This window comes from Populus nigra, chromosome 14 (assembly GCF_951802175.1).
Source record: "Populus nigra chromosome 14, ddPopNigr1.1, whole genome shotgun sequence".
Taxonomy (NCBI): Eukaryota; Viridiplantae; Streptophyta; class Magnoliopsida; order Malpighiales; family Salicaceae; genus Populus; species Populus nigra.
In genome coordinates this window covers 561,749-581,488 of record NC_084865.1, presented here as the reverse complement: position 1 = coordinate 581,488, position 19,740 = coordinate 561,749, and the positions used below count along the sequence as shown (strand labels likewise).

The following is a 19,740-nucleotide window of genomic DNA, read 5'->3' as shown; positions in this document are numbered from 1 at the left end:
ACAGGACCTTGAAAACTTGAAGCTTTCACTGGCTTCTGTGTTCCATATGATCCATCATTTCATGCCGACAAGGGCAATGTTTAGAAACCCCTACTCGATTACCAAACACGTATATCCACCTTTAATAAACTGAAACATAACTGGAAAACCAAAAAAAAAATCTTTATCAAGGGAAACCAGTCACATTGCCTTCCTCATTTACAATTTCATTTAAATGCTACAAAGGTTAATTTATTTGCAAAAGAACCAAAAATGTCGCGTGCCAACAATAAAATTGAAAATAATTTGCATTAGTAAAGCTTTCAAGTAATAATACATTATACAGTTAATACAAGTTGTGTCAAATACAAAGTGAGTAGCATCAGTTAAAGTTCGTCATTGCTTATGCCTCGATATCAGGTATCTTCTGAAGCTGTACCCATGCAAAATATGGGTTTTTCCCAACCTGAAAGAAAACAGACATATTAAGAACTACAAAAGATGTATCAAAAACAATATCCAAAATACACCTCAATCATAAATTCAGGAAAAATGGAATGATGCAATAGGGAATCGTAAATATTCAGTAAATGCAAGTTTTTACATCAGCTCATTACCAGAATTAACAAGTTGGGCAATATCAATCAATCCCCTTAAGTAATATAAACAAGTGTACTCATCTTCCTATGCTGGTGGTAGTGGACGCCGGCAAGTTGGGCATTCCATCTTGATATCCATCCACCTTTGTAGACAACCAGAATGAAAGAAATGATCACATGGAGTTACCTGTCAAAGATTTTGCAATTTAAAGTGTGACTTAGGCGCAAACTAAGTAAAAGAAAGGGTGGAGGAAAAAACACAGAATCCTGATGGTATACCATGCAATCATTAGAATGCCGTGTGAGGTCAATTGCAGTCATGCAAATGACACAGTCTGTAGTGTGATTCGATTCCTGATCAAACCTTCTATAGTAGAAATATTTCTCAGGTAGGATCTGCAACAAGCATAGCAAAGTGATATTTTCAATGAAAGCAGTCACAACATGCTTTAGGTGAAAACAAACATATATCATATTCATGCCATCATCAATCACTAGCCCTTGCTTGGTAAAGTTCCAAATGGCTTGTTCACCCAAGGTTGTTACTCTCTCAACTTAGCATAGCGTTCAGTGTGTCACTAGTTGTTGGAAACCAAGGAAAGAAAAGAATGACATGGGAGGGGAAAAGTAGAGAAACAACTGCACCAACCTGGCGAGGAATGAACCATCGAGACCCAAGATAGTGTTGAAGAAGAAGAATTGACGCTTGCAGTCCAATGAATACACCCAAATATAAACACCATGTCTTGTCAGGGTCAGTCCTCATAAAGTTGTTTGGGCATCCAAATATATACAATGGGATTGCTAGTCGAGTAACAGTCATGCCTAAGATGTAATGGGGATGCAAAGGTTTTCTCGAGTCACGAATGACATTGGTGAATATTTGAGGTATCCAAAAAGAGTACATTAAGAAAAGAATGGATCGAAGATAATTATGGAACTCATACATAACTAGAATGCCTCCCAACAGGATCCCATCTGCAAATAATTATAGCAGTTGGATCAAATTATACCAGACATAAGGAAAAGGAATTTTATATTGTACAGCAAGTAATTGAATCCATAAAACAACAGTCGATGATCACATGCATGTAGCAAAGTATTCAGGAGATTGCGAGTTGCATATGTTGAACATTTCAAATTGGTTCCTCATTCAATGGGGTGACTGAAAGCAAGAGTCATAGACTAGAGTGTCTAATCAATACCGGATCATTCAACGAATCCTAGTGACAGAATTTCCCACCTATGTATTGATTTCCAAAAGGGCACTTACAGAAACGACTATATAGAACTGATAGTTCACGCCTCATTGTCTCCCAACCTTCACCACTATTCATAGGCCTGCTTGCCTTCCATATAGCAAGAAGATATCTCATCTCAAAAATTGAGAAGACTATAAACTTGAAAAATGCAGCAGTTGCAAAAGCATTAAACAAGGATTCTGCACAGGAAAGAGCAAAACTATTTAATTATCAGAGACAGAAAATGACCCAGTGCTTAGCATAATGTGCAGTAGGAGCAAATTTCACGGTGAACAACTGAGAATACAGTCACACTGATTCAGAATGACAAGCATATTCAGAAAAGAAAAAAGGCACAAATAATGCACAACAAGACATAAAAATGGCACACACACTAATTAAGAAAAGTAAAAAGTAAAAACCACTTTGTATATATTGAGTAACATAGGTCAGGTCAATGGTTGTGACCGTTTTCAAATGATATCTACTAGGATACCTTAATTTTGAAATTAGAAAAGTTGGTGAGCTATCAGAAATGAGTACACAAATTTGGCAGTTCTCGTAACACTCGAGAATTCTGATGGTTTTCCAATGGGTTCCACGCCAAGCTTTCACCCAATTCTATTCTTGCAAATGAACAAAACATTCCCATTGAGTCTCGCTACATGATAGCATTAAAATATGTGCACATCACCAGACAAATGGAATCCTTTCAAATTCCTAACCATGCCTTTACTTTAACAGATCTATTTTCAAATAATTGCAATAAGTTTACTGCAAAACTAAATATACAAATTCCATTGCATCTGGAAGCAAAACCAATCTAGTAAACTGCATAAGCTGGAAATTGTACTTACCAACTAGTATTCCTGCAGTTAGGAGTAGAAGGCAAAGATAAGCATCCATGATGGCTTGCTGCCCAATCATTAAAATTGAAACTTTGGCAGCCCCCTGAGAGAGGTAAATCAGAACCATTATCAACTTATTTGAAACCATAAAGTTTCAAGAATAAAATTGATTGTAACAGATGTATAAAGTAAAATGCCGTACTGATTGAGTGTTACTATGTTCCATTTGCCGAATCAGCAAAAGAACTTGAAGGAATGAGACCTGATGCAAAATGTTAAGGAAAGCACCCAAATAATGGAACATTAGGATGAATCCACAAGTGACGATATATCACATATAAAGGATACAAAGGTGACCATCAAGGTATAGTTCACTGCTTTGTTATAGTAGACTTCAATGTTGACAGAAGTAGCATTTAGTAGTATAGGTGAGAAGCAATCCCCTTCATCGTCTGCAGCAGGACTCTCCATTAATCCTTCAATATGGAAATGATCACGGTCTCCATCTATAAGAAAGGTCAGAGATTTTAGTTAGTAAATAAGATGGGCATATAATTTTTTTTATAAGACTTTGTTATCCAAGATTTTGTAATATCGAGTAGGAAGGTTGAAACCAGACACAAAACTGCTCCTAACACCATGAATATGACCAATCATTTAGATTGGATGTTGTCAATGCTTCATGGAGTAGAATAGGTAAAATTTCTCTCCCCTAACTCAAAATGAGAATGATTTGTACAAGGCACTGTTTCCAGATTATTACGAAAATGTCCATGAGATTCTACAATATCAACACCAACCTCTACACATAAAGGAAATAATTCATAGGTATTTGGAGACTTAATTGGGAATCACACGGAATATTAGGTCAAAGACAAAAAACATAGAGCTGAGATAGCTCAAGTACCACTTTGGACAGATGGCAAGCGTGTAATTTGGGCAGCAATTTCAATGTTACAATGCTTCTCCATCTCATAAATTGGCCCTGCAGTAACATGAGGTAAAATTCACTGAACTGCTATGTTAGCACAAACTCAAAAAGTCAAGAGTGAGGTACAAAACATTACAATTTTTCCTTCTCCATATTTTATTTTGAGGAGAATCTAGGAACACCTGAGATGAAAATACTCCAAGCTGTTCAAACAAATAAGCAAACAAAAGCTAGAAGTTAAAACTTGGATCATTTATCAACAATAGAAGATTACATACAAAGATGACACTAATTCCTTTGCTCAATGTATATATCTTTATTGCAGGACTCGTCAACTAGTGGCACGCGTAAGAGGATCTAGAGGGAGCCATGTGCAGCATTCAGAACTACAAGTCCCAAACAGAATACAGTATCCAACACCAACACAAGCATGTATCCCCACCCTCACCCCATAGTTTATGAATAATATTGAACTATTCAGACTAATAAACCAGTTCCTTCTGAGGCCAAAAAGATCAGTCAGTCTCGTAATGAATCTACAATACAAACATTAAACCTACCACAGTTTATGTGCCTATCCTAATGGTACTCTAAAACTTCAAATAAGAAAAGATTAGAAATGACTAGGCAACAAACAATCAAACAGAAAAAAACAAAAAGCAATACGAAAAAGATGGCGAGCTGCGCTGCAGACATGTGCTATAAAATCAATATAAATTAAAAATATCACATGCAAGCCGAGTAGGAAGTGTTACCAAATGATATGGATTAGATAACATATAATCTTCTTCTTGGCTGAATTCTCCCTCTTTACCACTGCCATAGTTCATTAAAGAAGGCAATTAGAGTTGAGATGCAAAGGACCAAACCAACTCTATGACATCTATCAACAAAAAAAAGATGATGGAAGTAGACAAGAAAATGTAATTAGAATCCTGTATCATGAGAAATAAGGACAGAGAAGAGGAAAAGAAAATTTATAATCAATCTATATTTCTTGTAAGTGTTGAACAAAGCATATGCAACTCACATGCTTTTCAACTATAGTAACTAAAATAAAGTTTCACATTTTGCAAAACACATGCATCCCTCTTACTGCCCTCAAGACATACTTGGGAAGGAACAGAAATAGAACATTTTCTAACTTGAAGTGACCAGTTCACTTGGAAGACATTTGAGAAGTAGCAAAAATAGTAACATCCACGAAATTTACCTGTTAGCTACCATTCGAAGTTGTCTAAAAGGCCATATATATACACCTTCTACCCTTATTTGAGCACCATCAACATTGTGTTTGTTGTCAAACACGTCATGGAAAATTATTACACCCTGTTGTCAACACCACGAGCAAGAAAAAATATAACAGCTTTCTTTTTTAAAGCCACGACCATATACCTTGAAGAGCCAAAAGAATTTGAAGCAATCATGTATTTTTTTTTCTTCCCATAAGTGAGCTTATGAGAACCTAACTCCTAGATAGAAAAAAATCAAACCCTCACCTGGACATAATGCACACCATTTATCTTTGTTGGTGTGCTGACTAATGCAATGACAGAATCACCATTGGATTTCCTGAAATCTGGGAACATGGAAGAGCTATTTGCAGAATCAAGAAATTTCCAAGACCCTGGAATTCACATGTCCAAAACATGTTTACCAAGACAAGCATAGAAGACCTAAACAAATTGAGTGTGCATTGCTGAACATGACAAATAGAATACTAACCAAGTTAGCTAATAATTTTGTGCATGCATCACAGGGACAAGAGCAATTTATTACTTTTCCGCAAGTCCTACAGTAATGAATGCATAAGCATGTGAGTGCATGAATCACCGAAGACAAACCTCGGTAAGTTCCTGTTATGTTCCACATGGAAAATGGGCCCAAATCATTTTCATCTTTTCTAATAAATAGCCACTGCAAGAAGAAACATCATTAACAAGCAAAAATTAGGTCCAATTACATTAGCATTGCAACCACTAGAGTAAAAAATGGAATCTCATCACATTAGTCATAAAATAAAATAATTGCATTTCAGTATCTTGGCAATTTGATTGAACTGACTTTCATGCTATTTAATAAAATTCTACTCAACAAGTTGCTGAAACATCCAGTGCCAATCCTTCTCTAGCAATGTGACCTTCGTTCTCATTTACCACCTTTATCAGCCAAAAAACTGTTGATTCTTGATGATCAACACTGCAGCATTACACTATGAGCTATCAAACATGACAATTCCCATTCCCTAATATCATTTTCTAGTATATACTAACACAAAACACCTAAATGCAGCACAGTAAAATTGACAAGTCAAACCCCATCAAAGTTACACTTCAAGAAGCAAAGGAGCTAAATCTGGCAAAACAAAACACGAAGAACATCACTCAAAGCTCATTGAAAATCTATTTTTGCATAACTAACAAAGACTCCACCAATCAAAGTTACATTCTTTACAATCCAAACTCACTCTCTTGCTAACAAACTCTAATCAAAATCTAAACGCAACCCACAATCAATCACAAACAAAAACATCAATTCCAATACAAACCTCATCGCTCCACGACTGTGCACGCTCTTTCAATGGCCTTAAGCCCGCCACTGCCTGTAACAAACCCAAGAGCACAAACCATAACCAAAAAATCCAACCCACATAACCTAAACCTCTCCTCCATAAAAAACCCTCCAAATTAACCATATCAAAATACCCAAAAGCCATCAATTCCAACCAAGTTCAAAGACAGAAATATTCTCCAAAAAACGACTCTTAAGAACAAAAGCAAAACAACCCATGAGTGTAAAACAAACAAAAACAAAAGGGTTTGCTTCAAATGGAGTCAAACCCCCATTTTTGTAGAGAAATACTAACAAACAACTTGAACAGGAAAGTGAGAGCTCAACAACTTAAATAATAAAAAATTAAACCTCATTAACTAACTAACTACTCTAATTAATTAAACAAACGCACACCAAACAGAACTTAGCAGCCCTTCACCGGTTGAAAACCATTTTAAAACTGATAAAGATACGATCTTTAAGAATCAAAGATGTATATTTTGAAGTAGACAAAGGGTCTTTGAAATCTTGAATGTTGACATGTCCATTTCTTGTTTTTGTTTCGGTAACATGAAGGTCGAGAGGGAGAGGGAGAGGAAAGAGGAAGTCTCTGTGTTTGGTTGGCTTAGTGGTCGGGCTACGCGCGAGAATGGGAGGGGAGAGTCACGCACCTATCTCACACGGAACTGGTTAAGAGTGCATTTAGTCCTTCGTACCCTTTCTATTTCTTATCCTAGTAATATTCGCCCTACAATTGTATGATCCTTTCATCAACATTATTTTTTTTTAAGTAATTAACAAGAATATAAGATTATTTTTCATTACTGAATTATATTTTTATTTCATTGACTTTTAAATATCTACGATGAAATATTATTTTTAATCACATATAATAGTTTAAAGAAAATATCCGAATTATACTTCTAAAATTAATCGAACATGGTCTCTTTGGAAATTAATAATTTTTGAATTTTTTATATAAAAGTCAAGCAATTTATATATATATATATATATATATATATATATATATATATAAAAGGGATATGTTAAAAAACTCAAGTTATTGATTAAAGAGAAAATTTAAATAATATTAAAAAATAACAACAAAAAATAAACTAACAAAAAAAAATAATGAAAAAAAATAATCACATCCGAATCTATTCGGATTATCAAACAATCGAATACTAATATAACTAGAAAAAAAAACTGAAAAAGAGAGAGTCAAACTTCAAACAAAAAATAAAACAGAAAACATTAGCTTAAAAAGTAAGGGAAAATCAAGCAAACCTAGACTAATATCTTAAATCTAGTCTAATCTTAAAAACTTGCAACTTGTTAAATCATAGACTTGTGTTTAATCAAGATGTCTAAATATCATCCAATTTAATTTTGAATGATGAAATCATTGAAAAAATTATTAATAAAAAAACCTGTAAAAGAAAAGGAATAACAAAAAAAAGAAGCTAAAATCTAACAAGAAAAAAATCCAATAATGATGAAATTTGAAAAAAAAAAATTATCCCAAATAAAAAAACATGCAATTAAAAGAATTAAGACTAAACTTGAAAGATTAAAAAATTATAGGGGGATGAAATTCAAAATAATTTGTAATATGATAGATTATTTATAGATTAAAAAAATAGTAGGGGTGAAATGAAAAAAAAAATATTGAGGGCTACTAAAAAAAATAAGAAAGCAAAAGTTAAAAAAAGAGAATTAAACTAAAAAAAATAAGAAAACACCAATTTAGAAAAAGAAAAAAAGTTAGGGCAAACCCAACAAACCTCTTAAACCTAGTCTAATATCTAAAAGTCAGATAATGTGATTGTTGACCCAGATTCAATCAAGAAGTATAATTCTCAATTAATTTAATTTCGAAATATGAGATTTGTAGAAAAATGTTAATAAAAAAAGATTTAAAGAAACAAAAAGAATGGAATTAAATTTGATAGGAAAAACCCAAGGAATATACAATTTAAAGAAAAAATTAAAAATAATCCTAAATAAAACAAATACCAACTAAAAGAATAAAGTCCAAATATGAAAGATTAAAAAAATCATAAGAGAGAAATTGGAAACATTTGTAAAAACCTAGCAAACCTGGACAAACATCCTAAACATGGTCAAATCTTTAAAAACTTGCAACTTATAAAATCTTGAATTTGGGTCCTATTAAGAAGTTTATAATTATAAGTCAATTTAAAAATATAAATTTTAAAACTTGTCAAAGCAAAAAAAAAATAACAAAAAAAGCCTCGAGCGAACCTGATAGCCAACTCAGGTCAACAAATTAAACATATGACCTAGGACATAAAATTGAGATGGCCCTATAAATTGAAAGCAAAAAAACAATACCAAAAAAAAACATTAAAAAAAATACTTTTTAAAAAACAAAAATCGACTTGGGCTAATTTTTCAAATTTATGAATTGGGTCATAAAATTATGATGACTCTATTAAAGTGATCTACCTTCTGATTTTCTTTAGGTTGTCTAAACACCTTTTAGTCATCTTTGGATTGGATTTTCTGATAATTCACATTTGCTAAACCTTTATGGTTGCTTTTGAAAAAATCCTGAAAATATTTTTATGATGTTTATGCATGTAATCTACCTATTTTCAAATATAGGCTCCTCGTTTCTTCATCATCTCTCTATTGCTTGATGGATAAATTTTGTAATTTTTTAGATGAGTTCTCTTGGTCTTTTGACTCTTTAGCCCATTCGGGTTTTTTCTATGTGATTAATGAGTTTGATTGCTTCTTTGTCTCCTAATCTAGACCGTTAGGCAATAAATGAAGCTCTGCTCAATTAATCATTCTTTGAAAAGTGACAAAAATTCTTAGTCATGATGTTGCCCTTAATTATGGTAGTTTTGCGCCATTGCCAACTCAATAATTATCTTGATGGAGAAGTGGTGCTCTATTATTCTCACTTTCTAAATTAGTTTATCAAATTATCTCTTGTTGACTATCTTAAACTGATATATTGTGTGTATCCTTACAGCATTTATCAAATGCACTTATTAGGTATCCTAACCATCTTTCAAAGGGGCAGATCAAACTTTTTAGCTATGAAGATGCTCCCAAAGTGTGGCATTACTCTCGACACCTGATGAAGTTCGTTAAGTAATCCATTATCATAGACTGTATTTCAGCAACAATACCCCTAACTAATATGGATTTATCTATTACCCCTTATAAGGTTCATAACATTGCCCCTATGACTGTTTAATTTTTCAACGACGACTTAGAAGAAGTGTTGACATCATTTTTATTAAGGACTTTGCAAATTCGGTCAATGACCCTTTTTTTATTTGAAAATATTTTCTTGATTTGGAATCAAATCATAAATTTCAAGGATCATATTCATTCAAGTTTAATTGTTGCAAAAAAATCATGAAGAAGTAATTTTGAAAGTGTTTCTTTGACTGTGAATCCAAGACATGCCATTCAACACTAAGATGCAACTTTTGTGTATATTTGGTTGACATTTGATAAGGTAAGAATGAAAAAGAAGTGTTAGTTCAAAGTTAAGTTATCCATAGTTCAAATAAATTTTTTACATTTTGAAAACAAAAATTTATTCGATGTAAGTTTAAAACAATTTTGTTTTGAATTTCTTATAATTCTTAGGGCATTTAATCTTTCTTTAGGAAAATGGTGATTTGGTCTTGTGAAGGTATATGATGAGGTGATCTTCTGTCTTCTATGAGTTTCAAAGTAAAAGGCTTAAGAAAAAGCTCGAAGTTTTGTTGAGAAAAATTTCTCCAATTATTAACACTTATTTTGTTAGCATGAATAATAACAAGTAGTTTTGTTTGTAATGTCATGATTTTTATGAAAAAATTCTTTGTATTTTGAAAGCCCTATTTATTTACTCAAATTGATTTATTGCTTAATTAGAAAGTACTTTTAAAAACATGTAATGTAGGTCATGACTTTTGACTATGAAAGAAAATGATATGTGAACTCAAAGAGTGTTTCAATGTTTTAATTGCATAGGATCACTATCATTTACTTAACTCGTTGTATCTATCAATCTTCTTTTACTTCATCGTATTTATTTGATTTACCTTTTTCGATTGTTTTGGCGAGGCAAGGCATTCTCATCTTGTTTTGACATTGACTTTGTCATTTTTATTATTTTTTCATTTGATTATACCCCCTAACATTTGGAGTTTTTCAAGCTGCCTTTTAATCTTTAAGTTTAGTGTGGGACATGATCCTAGTTAGGACCAGCCTTTAATTTATGGAATTTTCATTTACCCTCTAACATGGGGTGTGATTCTAGTTAAAATTTTTATGAAGAAAGACTTATTCAAGCTTAAATACAAGGGATATATTTTTAGAATATGACATTTTCTTATTTCAAGCACAAATAGTTAAAATCAATAAACTTTGTTCTCATCTAATATAATTGTTTGAATTTGTAAAGAACCGTGTTTTGAAGTCTTTAACTATCAAATTCACTAATAATGATTATGTATACAACTAAAATATGGCCTAAGAGACACAAGATCTGAGCATTTTTATTATTTTACTTTTCATGTCCTAGTTCAAAGTTATTTGATCACTTCAAAATGAAAATTGCTTAAATAATTCGTTTGTCACCTTATAAAATGATGTTTAAATGTTGTTTTTTAAAAATAAATATCAAATTATTTCTGAAATAAAAAAGCAAATTCAACTTTTCAAGATTATTTTGGCAAAGGATTTCTTTACAAAGTTGATTTTATCATGATATTTTGAATAGAGCTATCATAACCCAATTTTAACCCCCTGTTTTTCTAAATATTTTTAAAATCACCAAAAAAATAAAAAACTATGTTAATATATTTGCATTATTTTTAGTATCATTTCAAAACAATTCAAATTTTAAATTTGTTTTTAACGTGTTCAGTTTTTAACTAGTTATTTTTAAAATTATTGTTTTTTCTCATTAATAAGTTAATGTTGTCTTTTCAAGATTTTTTCAAAAATATCTAAAAAATAAAAAATATTTGGACAATGGGATAAGAATGCAAAAAAAAAAAAAAATCAATAAATTAGGGAAGAAGACAAAATTTTTCATTTATAAATAGATGATAATTTTTTTTTTAAAAAAAAAAACCAAAAAAATCCCTCATCTCTCCCACACAAAAAAAAAACCCTAACCTTTTTTTAAAAAAAATCTAACCGTCACGAACCAAAAACCTACTCCGACCCCCCTTTCCCTCTCAACCGTCACTACCACCGGCCTTTGCACCACCTCCTCCACAACTCCAGCAACCTCTCATCCACGCCATTATCTCCTCATCATGGCAGCAAAGCCACAACAACACTAACTTCTCTCCCACCAGCATCTTTTCAGCCCAACATTTCTTCTTCAAGCCAACAGCGCCTTTAGCCTCAGCTCCTCTATATTGTGAGCAGACTAGCAACTGCTAATTGAGAACTACAGCAAGAGATTTTTTTTGTCCATGTTGCACCAGCCACGAATAACAACCACAACAAAAGCTTCCATCGTGTTCAACACTTCTCCTCCTACGGTAGCCGTTCAGCCATCACCGTAGACGACATCCTCCACCGTTCACGGTAGCTTCCAGCAACACCTACGAGGCTACGACAACTCAGCTTTCCTCAGAAAGAAGACCATCGTCTTCTCTACTATCCTGCAACTCCAACAAGGTGCACCTCCAGCAAATTAATGACCTTCTCTCCTCGCCGTGATCAGCCCTGCACCAGGCACCTCTCCTTTGTCACGGACGACAACACCAGTACCTGACAGTAGCACTAACTTCAACTCCTCTTTCCAGCAGCCAGTTTCTTCCAGCAACTCCAGCCTCCTCTCAAAAGCAGACCCACTAGCAATGACAACAAACTTTTAACCCAAATCAGCACTATAAGCCTCTCTCTCGTTCCCTCAGTCACGCTAGCAGCAGTAGCTGTAGCTTCTTCCTCCCAGACCAGCAGCGACAGTAGCTCTAGAAACTGCCATCCTCTACCGTGACAGCCCTGCACCATGCCATTTTTACCCTCACCAGCATTCCGTCTTTAACAAGTCCAGCACTGCAAGCTTCCCTTTAGTAGTTTCAGTCTCTGCAGTACCGTAACCTCCAGCAAAAACGTCGTGAGCAACTCCAGTAGCATCTTAGCCACACTAGCAGACCAGTAATGGCAGCGACGTTCCCCCCTGCACCAGGTAATCTTCCTTCCTCAATAACCTGTATTTTGTTTTACTTTGGATAAGGCATGCAGGACGTGAACCTCAGCCTAATCCACACGACTGTGTTGGGTCTGGCCCATCTTTTTTAAAAAAAGAAGATAAGAAGACGTTGGGCCTTTGGTAGGCACAACTCAGCCGGGCTGGACTTGGACCACGAGCCTAACCAGCCGAGCCCTTAGGATAAAAATGTATTTGCCAAATATGTCTTTCCTTTGTTTTTTAATTTGTTTTTATTTTTAAATGTTTAGTCAAACAAGCCTGATAAAAAAGCTAAGGAAATTATAAATTTTTTTTGCAAGGATTATTTTGAAATTATTTTTGGGTTCCTTATGTATTTTTTTTAGTAATTTTATTTAATATTGAATTATAGATTTACAGTGTATTATTCTTAAAGATTTCAAAAAAAATTTAAAAATCCAAAAAATATTCCCTTATTTTAGAAAATACGAAATATGTTTTTTTTAAGAATTTCATTTAATATTGGGTTATAGACTTATACTTTAAAATACAGACCCAGTATGAAAATACTTGTTTTTTCTCCAAAATTTTATATAAAAAATCCAAAAAATTCAAAAATTCCCTCATTTAAAAAAAACAAAAAAAATATTTTTTTTTCTATGCTTATGGCTAATTCTAAAATCTTCATGCAAATTTTATATGAAAAAAATAAAATTACATTTTCATCATACTTTAAAAAATACAAAAAAATAAATAGTTAATAGATATCACAACAAGTTTATGATTATCTATTAGAATTTTATCAAAATTTCAAATAAAAACTCTTTTTTTATTTATTAACTTTTAAAATAATTAGATTTTAACTTAATAAGATAAAAATCCAAACAAACCCTTAATTAATGAAAATAATTGTAAATATAAACTCTAAATTCGATCCCAATTTATTTTTTAGAAAATAAAACTAATAAAACATATCTTTTAGAGGTTTAGAGACTTTTAAATAGATTAAAAAAATACTAGCTACAATTAGATAATCACTAAAAGCATTAAAACAAAAATCCAAATTAAACCATAAATTTAAAAAAAGAAAGCTAGAAAAAATAACAAAATAGGGCATCAACCATCAAAACCGGATTCTCGATTCAAGATGCGTAGAACATATATAGCTCCTGCTACAAATGTCAAAATATGTAAACGTGAGAAACCACACTAGTATTCCGTACTTAAGCAGCTTTTGGAGATCTGCTTGTATTAAAGTAGAACAGCATTTATGGTCGGAAAAAAAGGCTTGTTCTGTGCCCCGTATTTATGCAGTGTGGTCCGTATTTAAACCACACTGCAAATTAAACGTATCAGTGAAGTAGGCTGATGGTATAGTTTCTCTCTTGTATTTACATCTAAATACTTTCTCTGCTAGTTTATTTCATTGTCTTGACTAAAAAAAAAAGAAAAGAAATACGAGGCAGAGGTTAACAGAAGCAAACTAATTAACAAGGGGAAAGAAGTTAATAGGAAATTTAAGCAAAGCGCAGCCAAAACGTAATTCATAGGGCTGCAATTTTATGGAATATATAAAAGATAATGAATGGAATGTCTGAGGCCTAAATTAAGTGACCTGTTCGCAATCTGGCGATGAACTTCTACTGCTTGGTGAACTGAATTATACATGCATTGGCTTTTCAAGATACTTCAACTCGCTCTTCTCTTAAGATTCAGTCTTCATAAATCACTAAAAGAATCCAAGTTCCAATCGATTTTTACATAAAACAGATAAAAAAAAAATTGATGACTCATGAGACACACATAAGTTTGATGAACAATTTCACTTTCATGTCTGAAAATTAAAGATCTGAAGCAGAAAAGAAGCATATATATATATATATATATATATATATATATATATATATATATATATATCATTCCATATTTAGAACAGGTCAAATGTATGTGCCTAAGCCTTAAAAGGGCTACTTCCATTGAGGAGGGCATTCTGCATTTGTGATTTCTGTTGAAACTGGTGCGGGCCACCAAGGAAGCATGGTTGTGAAAACTAGGTTGATATGATAGGAGCTACTTCCATACAGAATCTTATCAACAACTTGCAACTCTCCTCCTTGGATCTTGCAGGCTACGATGTGCTTACGCAATCCTACGTCCACCATATCCTTCTTGTTTGGGTGGAAAGCTAGCGCCAGTGCACGAAGGAAGCCGTCTCTTACAAATTTCCAAACCAAAGAGTTTGGACGTTGTTAAAGTAAATCTTGTGCTTCAAAATCAATTTTTTTACACTCATAATCCTCCAGCTCCCAAACACTCAAATGATCAGCAATATCTGGATCGGGATAGCCAACCAACTTCATGAAGCGCGGAAAACCTTGGCATAACCCAACACAAAAACTAGTAGTATGATACAAACCAGACTTACTGATTGTTGTGGCTTCATATTCCTCAATGTGGATGGTTTGAGCATCATCATTGAAGGGATCGTAAGCAGCAGCATAACGACCACTGCACCAATGCATCCTCCCATCATGCGCACCAACATTGCTACCATGCAGGTATTGTGCACCCATCAAAATAGATTCATTCCCACTGTCTTGTTTCAGAAAAATATACATCCACAGAGGTAAGATTGCTTTGTTCCAAACTCCTAGTAGTGCGCACTGCTCTAAATCGAAAAACGTACTGTCGCTGCTGATGCTGCGGCTGTCATCCCTGATAATTTGGAGCACAAACCAGCCCATAAGAGACGCCATCGTATTGTCTGACGGGAGGTGGAGGAAGGAGAAGCCATTGCATTGTCAATGGATTTCATATATATATATATATATATAGTAATTATTATGGGGGGTATTTTTGGGGCATGCCATGGAATAGTAATCATTGCATGACACTACAACAGAAAGAGATTCCCTTTCTTCTGGAAGGAATTCTAATGTGTACGCAGCAGGAAAAGACTCGTGTATTTTATCATTGCCATCGCAAATAAGAAAAGACTGTGGACTTGGGATGTGCAAGACAGTAGAGGATTTTGATAGGCAGCATAATAATAATAGCTGCTGCTACTGCTCTTCTGATTCATATGATGCATTATAAATTTGGTAATAAAATAGAGACTAGTAGAGATTATAGAACACCACTTTTTAGATACCACCTTCAAAGCAAAGGCCGATTTCGCTGTGGGAAGTCGACTAAGAATTTCAATTAACAGATCGTATTCCAGATTGTCCAGAGAGCAAATTTGTGTTTGCGTTGAAGAAGATGATTTCGTCTTTTCGAAGCAAACAACGCCACAGAATTAGAGTGGCTAACATCTCCAGCCATGTTTCTCTTGTTCTTTCTATTGTTCTCTGGTAGGCTTTCGCGTTCACCCTTGCGTGTGTGTATGTATGTATATACACACGCATTCATTTTCTTGTCATATAAGGATACGGATTCTAAATAGATATACACATGTATTTTCTGTATACGGATTTTTTCTAAATGTCTGTGTCCTATATATTAGGATAGGGAAGGAAGGATATGATCAGATATTTAAGGGCTCAAAACCTAAATTTAAGGGTTCTGACACGCTGCAGACATGTCATATTCAGAGGAGAAAGATCTAAATCTTTGAGAGGCTTTGAATGGATTGGGTTTGTGTTTGTTTGGTATTTGAGTCGGCGGCCTGTCTTTATTTTTTGACCTTTTTTTAACCTTTTTCTGAGAAGTAATTCAGTTTTGCAGGCACAGGTAATCTACATATTCTTTATTTTTTCTCTCAACCAATCTAAAAGATAGGGTTCTATTTTTCCTCTCTATTTTTTTTTCCTGATTTGAGCAAAACCATGGAGAATATTTTGCAGGCACTGGCAAACTATATATTCTTTATTTTTCTCATTTTCTTACCCTTGTTTTTCCTTATTTGATTCATGCAAATAAAAGGGCCTCTTGACTAGCTGTAGAATTTGTTGTTCAGAACAAAGGAAAGTTGTAGATAATGGGCAATCTCTTCCACACCTCAGCTCTCTATATATATTTATATATATTATCCACAACTCGCTTTTGTTCCGAACAATACTGTCATTCTTATCTTCAACACCAAACATTTTTCTCATAATTATATATATATATATATAAAATTAGGAGAAAAATGTTTGGTGTTGAAGATAAGAATGACAGTAGCATGAGTGTAAATTTTGTTGGCATTTATTAACCAATGATATTTCTATTTCGAGGATCAAATTTGTCAGGAGAGAAAGGACACGGTATTGCCATATGTGGTCAGGTTCCAAAAGAAGTTGAAGAAGCAGCCTAGGTTCATTTTTCAGAATTATCTCATGGAGTTAAATTAAAAAGAGGTTACTAGCTTTATCAAAATTAAACAGAGATTAGCCAGTGTATTTCATAAAATTTGGGAATGAGATTAATAATTCAAGGAGCCCTTTTCACAATAGTGGTAGATATAAAACAGGCAAGTGATAAAGATCAAGCTAAAAAGGGCTTGAAATCCAGTACAAGAGCTTACAAGAAATTCAAGAAAATCTTCCCTACTTTATTTTTCTTAACAGAAGAGGATATAAAGTTCATATGCGTGGACTGACAGAAGCATAGGCTAAGATATCAGGATTTTTTTCAAACTTGAGCATTGCTTCCTCAGATAATGTCACCCATGCTTCTATTCCCTCACCATCTCTTGTATCTAAGAGAAAAGCACCTCTGGGCATAAGCCTCATGGCAGTGCCTACCCAAATGGGCTTTCCAAACCCTAAATCAACCTCATAGAATGGAAATTTACACCAACTGCTGAAACCAAATAAACTCCAGTTGTTGGGATCTTTTACAATCTGTGCCAGTAATCCTTGGTCAGTAATACTGTCTGCATAAACCTGACAAATATAGTCATTATTTATCAGGCTTATTGACTCATGAATTTTTCCTGCTAAACCATTATAGTCTACCACTTTTGCTGGCCATTTTGCCATAGCAGTATGGATTATATTTCCAATACAATGTTGTGGTAGGGGTGGATCCAATCTCTTCCGCAAATCCACATTGTGAGCTGCGACTTTATATACCTTCTTAGACTCATTTTCTTCTCCAACAAATGCACCCCACATAAGGGCGGATACAGCCTCAATCCTGGTTGGACGATCTAAATATGGTCCATTGCTCAACTTTCCTCTAAGTGCAGCTACCTTAGGGCCATAAAACACGAACCTTTTCGTCACAGTTTTACAGTACGTGTTGTCATTTCTGAAACTCTCATGTAATTTTATGCCTGACAAATCTTGTGGAGGAAAGAGTGAGGTGCAATCAACAACCACCCCGTCAACAATATGATGGTCAACTCCACAGGAAATTGCAGCCCAGCATTTAACAAAGCTTACCAATGACGACCCATCAGCTACTCGATGGGAAATGGATACACTAACCGCTATCCCACCACACAGTCAAAGTAATTCACTTGGACTGCTAGCATTACCCTTGTGCTCAGCTCATCTAAATTTTCATCTGGCTTGCATGGCAGTAGCTGCTCCAATTGATGAATGTCTGGCTGCTGAAGTATCACAGACATGTTGCATGTAACATGTGCTTCAATACAAGTGGCTCCATCATCATTGCAATCAATGAATAACTCATCTTTTATTCGCCCAGCAAAAGGGTAGAAGAGGGTTAATGTTTCGGAAAAGGCTTTTTTTAGGTAGTCAGAATTTTTGCTAGACATTTCGTTGGTTGGTGAGTAAAAAAGAATCACAGGGACATATGCTAAAGCTGCAATCTGGTCCTTTCCAGAGAGCTTATAGGTTCTTAGGTGGTGTGGTGTTGGAGCTAAGGGCTTGATAATTTCTTGAGAAATAATATGAACTTCCATGTTCACGTATTCCTTTGCTTGATTCATCGAGAGAGATTTAATATGATGTTTAAACATAAAGAGGATCAACGGCCTTTCACCGGTACTTTGATAGTTAGTTGATTAAATATGATTTGCATACCAATCAGTCAGCTGTTTTTTTTTTTGTTTTTTAATGTGGACTTGGTAGTTGATTTACTTGATTTTCAATTGTGTCTGATTTTGCTTGCTATATATTCTCATGCTAGTGTAAAACAAACACAAATTTCTGATTGTGGAGCATAATTTGACACCCTTTCAGATTTAGTTGATACACGGCAATGGGTTTATGAGAAGAATGGTAATTAATTATAGGATTGTTGAATCTATCAGTAATTTTTCTTACACTGTCACTACTCGTGGAGATTGTGGAGCAGATTCATTGACAGGTTAGGAATGACGTACTGGGTGCATTCCTGCAACAGCTGAACATGTGTTATTGGAATAGAAACATCTTATAAATTTTAAAAGATAAAAAATCTAAAAAGAGGTAATATTCCAAATATTATTAGAGATAGCTAGCAAATATTATTTATTTTTAATATAAGGATAAATTAAAACCCTAAAATGAATTGATATTCAAAATATTATTCACTTTTAATATAAAAATAAAAAGTGTTAATATATAAAATATTATTAGGAATAATATTTTTACTACTTACTTTAATATAAGGATAAAAAAATTATATAAGGTTAATATCCAAAATATTATTATGAATAATACAACTCATTTATTCTAATATAAATATAAAATCCGCAAGAAATTTCATCTGAAATATTATTTTGAATGACGCGGTAAAAATTTCAGTTTTATCTCAAAAAAAGCCTTAACAATAATTGAGGGTATTTCATCTTCAGAGACCGAGTTCTTGGCCTAGAAAATTAAGATTTTTCTCAACTAATTTTTTGTTTCTTCTTTAAAGTGAATCTAGAAAGTTACTAATATGATATCACTAATTATTCCTTGGACACCATAAAATTTTCTAATCTAGGAGAGCAATAGTTATTATATAATATAATATAATTATAATTATTTAGTCTCTTTTTTTTCTTTATTCATTAGACAAGAATCAACTTTCCTGCTTTTTTTTCTTCAGTCTTTTGAAAATTGTAATGAGTTTTAAATGTTAATCAAATTATTTTTTTTATTAAAAAAATATAGCTTTTAACAAAATGTATAAACTCTCAAATATATAAAAAAATATAAATATAAATACTTAAATAAAAAAATATAGTTCGATTTCTAACAGATAACTCGAGGAATAATTTTTTTCAAGGAAGAAGATTGATATAAAACAATTATCATAGAAATCTATGAACCGGATTGATGGATTGACAAGATAAAGCTTTAAAAGAAATCCGTGAATCTACCAAAAATATTTCCCCTCTAACAATATTTATAAATTCATCAGTGGTTACTAAGAACTTCTTAATCAAGTCAGCTTATAAGAAAAGGGAAAACAAAAGAACAGAGAGCAATGTAAAAATTATTGATAGATAGAAAGTATTTTATATAAATTTTTTATCATTTCTCCATTAATGCGTGTCATATAT

The 19,740-nt window shown here is 33.3% G+C and overlaps 2 protein-coding genes across 4 annotated transcripts; both read right to left on the bottom strand.

The window, feature by feature from the left end:
* Positions 1-269: 269 nt before the first annotated feature.
* On the bottom strand, positions 270-6,832 carry LOC133673209 (transmembrane E3 ubiquitin-protein ligase FLY2-like). 3 transcript variants are annotated; one of them, XM_062093921.1, is made up of 15 exons: positions 6,147-6,830; positions 5,443-5,515; positions 5,098-5,225; positions 4,812-4,927; positions 4,354-4,414; positions 3,735-3,801; positions 3,575-3,652; positions 3,016-3,173; positions 2,870-2,929; positions 2,677-2,770; positions 1,852-2,019; positions 1,228-1,556; positions 858-974; positions 597-765; positions 270-445 (listed from the first exon to the last, which is right to left on the bottom strand). In XM_062093921.1, the coding sequence occupies exons 1-14, from the start codon at positions 6,312-6,314 to the stop codon at positions 664-666; spliced, it is 1,719 nt and encodes a 572-aa protein (XP_061949905.1). In that variant the 5' UTR covers positions 6,315-6,830; the 3' UTR covers positions 270-445; positions 597-663. The 3 variants fall into 3 exon arrangements, with proteins under 3 accessions (XP_061949905.1, XP_061949906.1, XP_061949907.1); XM_062093922.1 differs by lacking the exon at positions 1,852-2,019 and having other exon boundaries at positions 6,147-6,832; XM_062093923.1 differs by lacking the exon at positions 6,147-6,830 and having other exon boundaries at positions 5,324-5,451.
* A 10,047-nt stretch (positions 6,833-16,879) lies between these two features.
* LOC133673248 ((13S,14R)-1,13-dihydroxy-N-methylcanadine 13-O-acetyltransferase AT1-like) lies at positions 16,880-18,168 on the bottom strand. Its single transcript, XM_062093987.1, has 2 exons — positions 17,745-18,168; positions 16,880-17,643 (listed from the first exon to the last, which is right to left on the bottom strand). The coding sequence occupies exons 1-2, from the start codon at positions 18,166-18,168 to the stop codon at positions 16,880-16,882; spliced, it is 1,188 nt and encodes a 395-aa protein (XP_061949971.1).
* Positions 18,169-19,740: the final 1,572 nt, after the last annotated feature.

Coding starts and splice junctions, on each gene's coding strand:
- LOC133673209 (XM_062093921.1), bottom strand. CDS start 6,314: ATGGCTTTTGGGTATTTTGATATGGTTAATTTGGAGGGTTTTTTATGG. Junction 975..1,227: donor GATGGTTCATTCCTCGCCAG/GTTGGTGCAGTT, acceptor TGCTTGTTGCAG/ATCCTACCTGAGAAATATTT. Junction 766..857: donor GGCATTCTAATGATTGCATG/GTATACCATCAG, acceptor AATCTTTGACAG/GTAACTCCATGTGATCATTT.
- LOC133673248 (XM_062093987.1), bottom strand. CDS start 18,168: ATGGAAGTTCATATTATTTCTCAAGAAATTATCAAGCCCTTAGCTCCA. Junction 17,644..17,744: donor CCAAGTGAATTACTTTGACT/GTGTGGTGGGAT, acceptor TTTCCTGTGGAG/TTGACCATCATATTGTTGAC.